General features: G+C 36.8%; 2 protein-coding genes across 3 annotated transcripts; both read right to left on the bottom strand.

Moving 5' to 3' along the window:
- Nucleotides 1-933: 933 nt before the first annotated feature.
- Nucleotides 934-10,546, bottom strand: LOC125198592 (inositol hexakisphosphate and diphosphoinositol-pentakisphosphate kinase VIP2-like). Of its 2 annotated transcripts, none has more exons than XM_048096911.1 (28): nucleotides 10,118-10,546; nucleotides 9,917-9,976; nucleotides 9,739-9,785; nucleotides 9,542-9,625; nucleotides 8,854-8,917; nucleotides 8,026-8,179; nucleotides 7,843-7,913; nucleotides 7,002-7,106; nucleotides 6,071-6,163; nucleotides 5,762-5,836; nucleotides 5,463-5,548; nucleotides 5,024-5,230; nucleotides 4,841-4,940; nucleotides 4,684-4,754; nucleotides 4,522-4,603; nucleotides 4,122-4,406; nucleotides 3,987-4,049; nucleotides 3,828-3,902; nucleotides 3,616-3,744; nucleotides 3,254-3,495; nucleotides 3,133-3,177; nucleotides 2,949-3,015; nucleotides 2,662-2,733; nucleotides 2,310-2,560; nucleotides 2,095-2,152; nucleotides 1,825-1,992; nucleotides 1,591-1,665; nucleotides 934-1,506 (listed from the first exon to the last, which is right to left on the bottom strand). In XM_048096911.1, the coding sequence occupies exons 1-28, from the start codon at nucleotides 10,184-10,186 to the stop codon at nucleotides 1,237-1,239; spliced, it is 3,168 nt and encodes a 1,055-aa protein (XP_047952868.1). In that variant the 5' UTR covers nucleotides 10,187-10,546; the 3' UTR covers nucleotides 934-1,236. The 2 variants fall into 2 exon arrangements, with proteins under 2 accessions (XP_047952868.1, XP_047952869.1); XM_048096912.1 differs by having other exon boundaries at nucleotides 934-1,503.
- A 1,722-nt stretch (nucleotides 10,547-12,268) lies between these two features.
- LOC125198588 lies at nucleotides 12,269-12,622 on the bottom strand. Its single transcript, XM_048096906.1, has one exon. The coding sequence runs from the start codon at nucleotides 12,620-12,622 to the stop codon at nucleotides 12,269-12,271; it is 354 nt and encodes a 117-aa protein (XP_047952863.1).
- Nucleotides 12,623-12,840: the final 218 nt, after the last annotated feature.

Here is a 12,840-nt window from a genome sequence, read left to right as displayed (position 1 = left end):
TAAAAGTATAGTGTCGGCGAAAACCAAATTAGTTTGTTTAGTCAATTACTTATGTTCAAATAATTTAAGCCAATATAAAATAAATTGGAGAATATTACAATTCATAATTCCAAGGACAGTTGTGTTGATATTTCGTAACATTATAAAATTTCCTACTTTCCAAACCACAAATATACACTTAACGTTTAAACAGGGAATATTATTGACATATATTAATCAAAATAAATACAAAAGGACCACTAATATCTAATTATTGAGAAGACTCGTGTGGACTAAAACCTCATATAATTACACGTGTGTGTGTGTGTCTGTGTATCTTTGTTTTTTCTATTTGAAATGGATATTTTATTGTCCTTTTTCCCGAATTCTTGGTAAATGGATTATTATTCAAAGGGAAAATTTAAACCATAAATTGCGATATTTGTTATGAGTCGCAATTTGGTGATGACATCTTTTAAATAAAATGCCTAATATTTGACAGTTTTATGAAAAGAAATTATGGTATGGTTATGATGCAATAGTGAACTGGCACCAAAAGTTACAAAGTTCAAATTAATCAACAAAATTAATGTGAGTTGATTTAATGACAGAGTAGTAATACCGATACCAATACTAAAGATTTCATGTTCGAATCCACCATAATATTGACTTTAAATTTATATCTTCTACATAATTTTAAAGGAGTTCGACAATTTGCAATAAATAAAAATAACTAATTCAAAGCTTCTTTTGAAAACAAAAATCTTAATTTTGAAAAGAAAAAAAAAAACGTTTTAGTTTGTATGTGTGTGTGACAAAATTGGCTCTGCGTCTATGTTTGTTTTTCTAGTGTATATCTCTGTGTTTGTTTGTGTGAGAGAGAGTAAGGAGTCATTGTCGTGACTCATTCATCGTCCAAAAATTAAATGTCTTCAAGAAATGGGCCCACTAAGATTCTAGAAAAACCCAAAATTTCCTATAATTATATTTATGGTAGGTTTGAAACAAATGGGGCCTACAAAACACCATTTTGTTGGGCTCAAAAGATCCATTTACAGTCCCACCAATAAACAACCAACAAAAAATTTGCAGACAAAACATTAAAACATAACCACTTTCCTAAGTCACAGAACTGTCACCATTAATCTAACAAAACACAAACATGAAGAATCTCACCATTTCAACACACCTGCAACAATCATCTCAGGCGAAAAAGGGCGAAAGAATCGATCTTGATGAGAGGACTATGTGGCTTAACTACTTCCCGTTGGCGTGTGATGAGTGCCGGTTGAAAGACAAGAGATTGACGAGGCGCTCCAGAACGGCCGCGCTCTTGGAGAAGTAGCCGGAGAATCCTTGAGGAATCATGGGAGGAGGGAAGTCCTCTGCTGGCATTGCAAAGGGCCGGATCATCTTCTCCATCCTCTCGAATGTCAAGTATGATTCGACTTCTTGAAGCCGCTCAGGGCCGTTTATGGCCAAAGTGTGCTCTTGATGCCATGAAGACGAGTCTCTCTCATTTGCCTGCTGAAAGTCGAACATCAACTTCGATTCAACAACTTCTATAGGGCATAGAAAGGAGGATTAAAATCAGTTGAAGTCGAAGTTTACCTCCAACGGGGACAAATCTGCACCTCGGCTAAAGGTCATTTCTACGCGGAATCTCTTTGGATCTTCTAATGCCAACTGCATCAGTTTCAAATACCATCATTCATCCATCAAACTCAAGAGATTGATGTTTTTGTTAAAATTTTGATATTGTAATGAGAAAGGCAGTAGCATAGCTATGGATATTGCAACGGGAATATGTCGAATGGGAAGGAGCTTTAGATGAGAGAGACGAACCTCTGTGTTCTCGAATAACCTGAACACAATGTAACTCATGTAGTCAAGCTCCTTTGTCCGACACAAGCGCTCCAAGGTGCTATCACACACGAGGCTTGGCTCTCCTTGGAGGGACTCGTCCAAGTTGCAGTAACGGAGAACATTCATCATGGAGTGGATATGAGATTCCTGTCAACCGAAAAGAAACAAATTCAACCGAGTTTAAAATTTCAAACTGAAGTTGAAAATAGGAAGTTGTATGGAGAAAATTATAGTACTACACTCACTCACCGATGTAAAATATAGCCGCGTCCTCACATGTCGCTCCGGGGTTCTTACGTTTGCATACCTGATGGGAGTAAACATACATACATTGGAAGAAAAACTATCATAGTTTCAAACAGTTTGAATTGAGAGTCCAATTTTACTAAGCATAAACTTATAAATCATAACTTAAAATAAAATAAAATCTGCAAAAATAGATAACACACTGTGCAAACACTTACTTTGGGTCCAATCGGTACTTGGGTTCTTTGTCGTCGTCATCATCTAGATCCACGGATTTCTCACTGCCGAGACTAGCCTTAGACACATGTTCAGGATTAATCTGAGATTTTTGAAGATCTGCAGAATCTTCTCTTGCAATGCTAGGGAGTTCTGTAGTCTCTTGGTTACTCTTCAATTCAGCGATGCTGATTGCTTCTTCGCGTGTGTTTCTAAGATCGATCAAGATCTTCCCCAACAAACGACGAGCAATCTGAAAAAATATTACAAGGTGAGTCTTATATGATGGATTAGCTAGAGAACTTTTCTTATATGTGAAGAAGATTCATTTCAAGAAGTGAATATGTTGCATACCTTGGATCCGATTTTCAACTTCTGTTTCGGGTTGATTCCATACTCGTTCGGAATAACACCATCTGCAAGTAACTACAAGAAAATCGGAATTCAATGAATGATGCAACAAATTTAAGCATGCGACTGCATTGAGTGGCCTCAGAGCATCAGCCACAAAGAAGATAATATTCTCCATTTTAGTTCACTTTTCTTTCAATTTACGTGTATAGGTTGTGGGAAGAGGAGCAGCGCAATTGAGAGCAATCAAACGTAAGAGAGCATGCATCACCGTATTGGCTATTTCATACCTGTGCCACTTTGAAAAGTTCGTATAGGCCTTCTAGTTTTAGATGCGCGTTGTGCAAGAGATCATATCTGTCAAACCGAAAGGGGAAACATCAATGAATCAGAAATTTGTTAAAGAAACTTGCTGATGCAAATCACAATCAAATGTTATGTTTGCTACAAAAGAAAAGCTGTGCATCTCCTTACTTGCTTGAGTCATAAACATCGGGTATTTGTGTGAGGTCAAACCGCCTGCAATTGCACGCGCATAGCTAAAGTTTGAGTTCAAGTTGCACAATGTGGGAGAATGAAGGGAGAACAGACATACTCTTTGCGCTCGTTATACAAATCCCTCGCAAGTTTTCTCCAACGAGCGAGCATGAGAAGAAATCCCTCACTGCCACAAGGTAAGCCAGCAGCAATCCGATCAACATCCATACTTGTCTTGCCAAGGGCCTTCGCTTGATCGTATGGCAGAATCACATCGTAAGAGGTCTTCCCCGCGAGCTCCTCGTTCTCATCCTTGGCTAGAATTCTCACTTGCTCCGTGAGCTTCTTCGTTAACTTCACCTGGTTTTGGTTTTGATGAAGGGATTCAGTTCATAATAATACCAAAAACTTGTGGAAATAGGGTGGTTTGACACGACTCAAAATGCAAAAACAAAGAGTAACACGAAGTAAGCACTTTACAATTTCGGGAAGAAGTTGGGATGCGTTCGGAGGAACTCCACTACCATCTACCATCCAAGGCTTTTCTCCCGGCGGATCAGTGCTCTCAATCGTATCGTTATGGGAAGTTATGATCTCGTGTAGCCTGGCCTGGGGAAAAAAAGCAAAGACGAAATAAAAGCATACTATTTTTCAGGGTACGATGGCAAAAAAGTGGGACTCGAAAGACTAACCTTAGCTTCTACCATCTCGGAACTGGCGTTCTCCGACCCATCCAGCATAGAAGAGTCCTTACTGACAAGCGAAACCTTAGACGGTTTTAAGAAGATGTGAAAATGGTGGTTTCGAAATAATAACATGGCATTAATCAGAGTTATGAATGTTTGACCTACCAAAATCGGTGTCAATTGCCCTTCCAAATCTAGAAGACCTTTAGCGAAAGCAGCTGCAGACATCTGTGAATGGTAAACAAACCGAGGTTTCAGATGCATTGAATATGCCGCATAAAAGAGTTAAGAGAGCCTAACCTGCACACGGCCTTCATCTGAGCTGTATATCTTTAAGTCATGGCGGTATGTACTATGGAGACGAAGCAGGCCCGTACCTTCACCAGGATATATATTGTTCCGGAAATACCTTCCTAGCTCTTCAGCCTGTTTTCTGCCAGCATGTGTGAGGACACCGCCGTATTTAAGAATCATCAGGGCCTCAGTAGGCCGTTCGTCTTCCCCTTCGCCATTCGCTTTTGCCACTTTGACCCATTTTAAAGGCTTGAGTTGGACTTTCCGATAAATGCCAGAGAAATGCCCGCCCTGGATGCCATAGCATCGATAACCATTACAATCGTACAAGCAAAATAGCACTTACAAATAGCAGAGAATAAAAGTAAGACGAAAGGAGATTTTACTAATGAAAAATGATATGGACCTCCTCAAGCACAGCTTTCACTTGCCGAAGCTTTTCAGCATGCTCGATATCGTCAGCTTCACTGTCACTCCCGTGATCAGGTCTGCATAATACACACATATGACCAAAACAAAGCCCAGTTATAAGTGGATACAACTAAATTGGGGGGAAAAAATAACACACCTCGTACGAGGAACTAGAATTCGTGTCGCATCCAAAAGATCTTGCAGTTGAACAGCACTTTTGAGCTTTGTCTGCAGGAAAGGATGGAAAGGTATTAAAAGGGAAAAAAGGCGCATTTATAAATAAACAAGAATCGCAAGGAGGAATAAACGAGCACCTCTGCCCTTGGCTTTCCCCCGTTATACTTCAACATCAAATTCAATAGTTTTTCCTCAGTAACTCGCAGCTTCACTTTCTGTTTTGGAGTTCTGTCACCACTGATAGCAAAAGGAGCACTTATCAATGGATAATACTACGTGTAGTATTTAACTAGAACTGTAAACAAAAGGTAACATCTTACTGACGAACAATGGCAATCACGCTACGTAGTTCTTCGGACTGCCCAAAAGTTCCGATTATCCCACTTCCCTGACGTGTTAAACCATCAAAGGGCTGAGCAGGTTCATTAACCTTCCAAGGTAGAACTGGAGGTATTGTTGATGAAAGATGTGGAGCTTTAGCATCAAGAAACATTTTCCTCATAACACATGCAGCGTCATCATAATATCTGGCATAGTAATTTCAAAATATTCAGAAGCCCGATAAAAGGACAAGAAAAGGAGGGGAGAGGGGTACACGAAGCAAAAAGAAGGGGTGTTACAAATGAAGCGAACAAAGTCTCAAAAGAGGTCATTGCAATGATCGGATTAGTCCATAGTTTTAGCTTAGTTGAAATCAATCCACCAAATGATATAAAATCAAACTGACAAAAAAATGGAAATGGGAACAGGAAATTTTACTTGTAGGAGTTCTTGACGAAGCTCCATCCATTGACATCACAGACATAGGAACGCCCCTCACAGCGCAAGAGATCGAAGCCACAAACCTGTATGTCATGTTTATGAGAAACTGAGAAGCCACTTCGCAAAAAAAACCAGGAAATTCTACTATATTTCTTAGAAGGTCTATTATTGCCACACAAATCTAACAACCATTTCTAAATCATTGGATAATTTGGGGGACTGTGGGAAGAGCAAAGAATAAAACTGAATTGAATAAATATTGACAACTGGTCTATGAAAGTATAATATTTACTTACAGCTTGCCTAAATGCAATGCACACCTCTCGAGCCATTTCTTTCTCCATAGGAGTGAGCAGAACAGGATATCTAACCTGCACATGCATGAACTATTATAGCCAATAATTCCACTTTATACCTCATATCGTGGATATAGAGCATTGATTATATAAGTACATGAGTGATGTATAAGCAACAATCGTCACAACCATCAAATTGGTAGCTGTAAGAAGAGCTACCGTGCTACAACTAAATCATATTAAAATCTCAACTTACATGCCCTAGAAGACAAGCTCAGTTTGTGGAATAAGATCATACAAGTTACTTACTTCTTTACCATCAGGGTTTCGCATAACTACACCATCAACTACTGGCGATTTCCTTGCCTCTGCATGAGCATATTCGGGACCAACTGTGTACACCTAAGAATTGTTAAGAAGTTAAAGCTTTTTCTCAAACCAGTTTATAGTAGAATATCCCCGAGCAATAAATTGAATTCTAAACAATTTTATTCCTCCTCCCACTACATTGTGGGTGGTTTTGGTGAAGGTCACGAGATGACTCTACAGCATAACTTCAGTCGGATAATTTCTATACTAATCATTCAATATATAGTCTGAGAAAAACTGTTAACTGTATCAGGCAGTTCCAGATGAAAAGGTTCATTGGAATATGTTAAAAGCATAAATCTATAACCTTAAGATGAGTGGCTGCTTAACTAAAGTTAACCGTCAGCCTAATTCTGAGCACTCAAGGGAATGAAAAACATACAATTCTAGTAGACAGAGTTCGTCGCTGCATGATACTAAATACTCCCTCCGTCCCAGATAATTCATCCCAGTTTTCCATTTCGGTCCGTCCCATACAATTTGTCCCACTTCACTTTTACCATTTTTGGTAGTGGACCTCATATTCCACTAACTCATTCCTACTCACATTTTATTATAAAACTAATATATAAAGGTAGGACCCACATTCCACTAACTTTTTCAACCCACTTTTCATTACAATTCTTAAAACCCGTGCCCGGTCAAAGTGACCCGAATTATCAGGGACGGAGGGAGTAGATATTTACACACTTCTGCAAAATATTTCTAAATATCCCAAGGGAATTTCTCGTCAATTCAAAAGTTCTCAGAGATTCAAGAATATTAAGATGATTCCTGTTCCACCTTCTTTGTGATGTTTGGATTTTAGCAACTTCAGATATGATAAAAGTTCAATCAAGAGTAATTCATAAAATAAATGGTGGTTAACTACCTTTACATCTGTGCCTCCAGTGGGCATAAATTCCTCGTATATATAAGAACCTTCGCGTCTCACTCTTCTCACATCTGGATGAAATTCACTTGACCGATTACCAACCTGAGAAAGGAACAGCAATATATTGCATACGTCAATTAGTTAAATAAAGGGTGATGAAATGTATACGCACTATTAAATGAACAAGTTTTCATCTGATATTGATTTTAAATATCTAAAGCAGCTTCTTATACATTGATTGTCATATTGAGATTATTAATCATTCAAAATAAGTCTAAAGGACAAAAATATTTTCTTGACCATGATGAACTACACATGGATTAAATATCAGGATAGAGAAAAGTAAAAAAGTTCGTAAAATTATACCAGAATACTCCATGCAAATATGAAAATATGATATCTAAATATTTTTCTTACACATGATTATCTGAATAGTGAATATGAAATATGAAACAGCTCCAGTGAAGAGTCTTGGGACTATGTGAATGTGATGCATTCTATACCTATAATTTTATGAGAAATGTAAAATTTATCAGTGGCCTAAAACGAGTTTCAACATTCCACAGTGGCCAACACACCTGGAAATGATACTGCTTTAAAACTAGGGGATGGCTTATTGAACTGTATAGAGCTAAAGAATAAAGTGGACTTCAATCAAATTATATTGAACAGAGGCAGAACTGGTTCAACAGCCTTGCAATTGAACCTTAGAATACTATAGTTTCCGTTACAATAAATAGATAATAATAATCATAATAATAAGAATGAAGTGTCTCAAACCTGACTCAGACATCAAGGACTTACCGAAATGAACTCAAAACATCTGCTAAATTCTTACCTTTCTAAACAATTCTTTCATTCCCCCACCAGCTGAACTAGGATAATATATCATTATACTGTGATCATCACCTTCACAAAAGACAGAATAAAAATTGGCACCCATTTCTAGAAAATTAAAATGATACTACTACATGAGTGCACAGAATAAAAGGTTCCAGTATAATATGCTCAATATCTATACCATGAATCGGTTTTTCCACAAAAGGCTTCCAGAACCGATTGCCGTGGACTTCAACAAAATCCTCCTCCTCGGAAAAAAAGTCCAGCTCTTGATTGGGAAACTCTCTGTTCACTAGGGCATATCTTGGAACATTAATGCCAAACATTTCAAGTTTCTGCCATCAAATGAAGACTACTTACCACTTTAATCATTCTATTATTAAATGGAAAAGAAAACCATCTTTAATCTAATACATATTCCATTGGTCAAAAGTAGTATGGTGTCAATTCAGTGGATAACACACTCAGTGCACATGTATAGTTTCGGTTAAACACTGGAGACTTCAGTTCTTTTTTTGGTTATGTCTGGAAAAATTAGGCAAGTAACAAGAATGAATGCATGATTTAGTTAGGCAGAGAAATAAATGAGATAGACACTTTGCTTTTTTAAGAAATACTATATTGCTATTAATTTTATGCTCTTAGTAGGTAGAAATCAAAATGTAGTTGCAAAATGGTTTACACTGACAAAAACATGGAGACTTTTGAGTTTTGAGAAGTATGAGATATGAAAACTACCACTCCCCTGAAAATGACATAATTTTCTTGTACGGATTGATGCTATGTTACTTGTTTAGTGTGAGGGTGAAGCAGATACTGGGAAACAAAACAGGTGTGCACATACAAAAGTTACGCCATTGATTAGGGAGAATATTATGGGGGAAACTGGAAAGTCAAGGAAAAGGTGGGGGGGGGGGGGGGGGGGGAGGGGGATAATCAGTTTACAAGAAAAGGCCTACAGCAAACCAATGTATATCAACTTTCTCTAAAGGATTAAAAGGATGCAAACCTCATACACTCTCCTTCGATCATGAAGAAGACGTTGATCTCCCAATTCGTTTACAAGAAAAGGCCTACAGCAAACCAAATGACAAAAGCAGCAAGACTGAGGGATACTTAGACAACATAGCAGACACAATACATTGGATTTATGAAAAAATATTTGAAATCAAAGTAATCATGACAGCACTGGTTGCATGCAGACGGATGTAGAAAAGATCCAATTAAAAGTACCATTTAAAGTTTAAAGGAACTACAACAACATCCGTTACTGAAAATGCTTCTACTTCCATAAAGGAAGGCCAGGAGCATTTCAAGGATGGGAGAAGAGGAAATAAACTCAATGAAGCTACAAGCTTTTTCCTACGGTTTTATCGACAGCAGCAGAACCACAGATGTTACGTAACTCGAATACTTCAACATATATGTCTTCAGTTGCAACACCATCCTTTCCTAGTAGCTGCTTCTTCTTCAAAAGACTAATATATCCAACAGAAGGAGGAAAGGAACTACAGTACTCCTGAAAACCTTCAACATATTTATCGTCTAAGGTATACGCCCTAACTCTCGTTGCATGCACTATATAGTAAGAAGAAAAAAAAAGAAATGAAAAGAATATGCATATAACAGAGTTTCCTACAATATGTAAGAGCACAATGAGAAGCTGCACATTGGACTAAGAAGAGATGTATGCTTACCTTCTTAGAGTAGCATATGCTTCAGCCTTCTTCAGAGGATAGCCAGTAGAATAGAAGGCAATCAAGCAGTCACATATAGGCCATCTGCAATTATACACTTATCTCAATTTCATCAAAATAAACCAAAGAACTGACATACATACCAAGAAAAGGAAAAAAGAACTAAACAGTAAAATTTAAAAGGGATAAAAAATCACCTTTCAATAGGCTCTTCGAGGATTACCTTGTCCCCAAAATGTACAATCTACAATCATATTAACATCACAAAAAAGATCAAAATTGAGTATCCAAAATTGAACAAACAAGTTTGGCCTCAAACATCATTGCACTGAATATTTCACTGTCCAAAGCTGGCAAATACTACTAATCACTCACATCAAATTCTCCAAATGCTTGCAGCCTCTCCAAAATCTGCAGCATCGGCCCAGAAAAGGCCTAAAATTATCCAAAAACAAACAGTTTACCAAAAACACCACTCCATAATTTAATCAGCACAAATCAACAGTGTACAAAACCAAAAAAAAGTGCATGGTTTTTGAAGCAAAAAAACTCAGTAATAAAAAACAAACATATCACCTTCTTTTCCATAACACAGACTCCTATTGTAACATTCTTGCGAGAGCGAGAAACAGCATCGCCCACCATTTCTAACCGCAAAAAGATTAAATTTTGGGCACTGCCCACCACTTCTCAATCTCCTCCGAGCTGATTACTGAAGAAATTCCAACCCACATTCATGCAAATTATGTACATTCAATATGATTCCAGCGCAATTTCGTTGCAACCAAAAATGTAAAAATACCAAAGGAAAAATGCATAAATAACTACAAAGTTGTTAGGCCAGATGCAATAAATCCGCAACCAATATGGTAAAAAGGCCAGAAATCACTCGTCAGCTTCTTCATTTTTCTAAAAATTTGATTTTTATTATTTGGGTAACAGGCCCAAAACAAAAATTCAAGAACGTGTGATTTTTTCTGGGTTTTGTATATTTTGGAAAAATAGTTTTTTTTTTTTTTTATGTAGAATATACTGATGAACTTGGATATCTATCGAAAGTGACGGTTCTTAGGAATTTGTGGGCTTTATATTGATTTTATAACCTTCTACGATATGCACGTTAATTGTGTGATCTACATATTAATTTATGAATATTTATTATAGAATAATATGACAAAAATTTGTACAAGCATGAGTTACAAAAAAAATACTCTTATTTGCGAAAGCTAATTTGTTTCAAAGTTTACGAGTGTTTTTTAGATTGAAACTTGTTAAAGGAATTGTTATTTTAAATAAAAGTAACTTTATGTTAATGACAATTAATTATTTTTAATAAAAAAGGACTTGTTTGTGATTAAGAGTGACTGTTGGTGAATGCGCTTTTTACATAAATTGAATTAAATTAAATAAATAATATTCATATATGATAATCCATCCGAACATTTGTCACGTGTTTTTATATATATGTACTTTTAGATTTAATCATTTACATAAAAAAATAATGTAAATTGTGAAAATTTGGACATATTATGATTGGCTACGGACATTGAGAGCGACGAGCATTATAAAACACATGATTGAAAGGTGGTTCGTTTTTGCATGTGTACCTTTTTGGATGATTTAAAGTGGTGGAGTTGGTGTTGGTCTCTCTATAATCAAATATAGTTCACACTGTCAAATAAGTAGTCTTGATTTTCCCATGAAATGACAGCAAAAAAATAGGTTTATTTCATTTATAAACATTAAACACTAGTACTCCATAACATAATGTCCTTATTATATCAATTTATTTACCAATTATATTACATATGGCTCACCATCATTATATACTATAGTTATTTGTTATTAACACTACCTACAATTAATATGGGTTATTTGTAATTTTAGTAGTGTTTCCTATAGTTAGATCCAAAATTCGATTCGTCTAATGATTTTTCATCCACGTATGAATATGATTTTACTTTTACACATAAAAACTCCATTCTTCGATGTGGTTTTATATACAGCATCAACAACAATTACAAAATGGAGAAATAAAATGTTTGCTTAATTTCCTTGTTCTCACTTAACTCAAGGTGGTTTAGATGACAAATGAAATGATAAATATAATTCTTCAACATTCTAAAGTTTTGTGTTGGCTTAAAAGAAAATTTGATGAATCATTGATTTAACATGAGTACATTTGTAACATAGCTTTCCACGTGTAATTCATCATTTTCGATTGCATAATTAGTTCCGCTATTCACTAATAATAATGCAAGTATTTAACTGAACTACTATTACAAAAACCAATATGTTAGACAAGTAGCTAAGAGCATTTCCAACCGTTCCCTAAAATCTCCCTTATTTCTCTTTAACTCCTGCTACATCAGCACCATAATTTATCCCCAGTTTTATAGCTAACTTTTAGCCAACTGTTCCAATAGTTTCTCCCTTATTTCTCCCCTAACTCAACATTTCATTTTTACATCATCACTAATTTAATTGTTTTATTTTTGTATATAATAAAGCTAGCTAATTTAATTTATAAGACAAAACAAATAATGGTAATAAAGTTCGTTGTATTAAACACGGGTAAACATTACAACGACGAAAATTAATAAAAAAAAATAATACAGGGAATGGAAAAAAAAATTCAAAGTAAAAAAATTCAAGGGGCGGTGGGCGCGGTTTTTATTTGCCCACAATTCTTGGATCCTGTCGTGTTGTAGTGCTCGAAGTACAGACTCATACAATTGTATGTCCATGAGCATGCCTTGAACCATTCTCATATTGGTTGTACGGCAGACACTCCTTGCAGCCAAGTGGATTCTGGTGACTTCGGTTGGAGAACCACCGGATCTCGACAGATGCAACAACAGATCTGATGGTGGCGCTGAGGGCGTAGCCATCGTATTCATCATCGATGATCATGTTATGCATGATGATGCACGCATACATGATGTCGGCAATATCCCCCTGGTAGAAAAAGCGCGTCGGGCCCTTTACCAGTGCAAATCGCGATTGGAGCACCCCAAACGCCCTCTCCACATCATTGCGCGCAGACTCTTGCGCGATGCCGTCAGCCAGGTAGTACCCCATGTTATGCACATTGCCATTGGCCGTGAATTCGATGGAGGGGCCTAACCCGTTGACCCGCTCGTTGAAGAATGAGATATCTCATCCGGTGGGAGCGGGAGGTACCTCCTCTTCGCTGAAGAAGAATGTGACATATCTCTCAAATCGGGCTCTAGATGAGAAGATGATTCTGGAATTCATTAAATATAGATGGAGAGAGGGAAAATAAATGAAGAGAGAAA

This window comes from Salvia hispanica, unplaced genomic scaffold (genome assembly GCF_023119035.1).
Source record: "Salvia hispanica cultivar TCC Black 2014 unplaced genomic scaffold, UniMelb_Shisp_WGS_1.0 HiC_scaffold_169, whole genome shotgun sequence".
Taxonomy (NCBI): domain Eukaryota; kingdom Viridiplantae; phylum Streptophyta; class Magnoliopsida; order Lamiales; family Lamiaceae; genus Salvia; species Salvia hispanica.
This window is presented reverse-complemented; position numbering and strand designations above follow the sequence as displayed.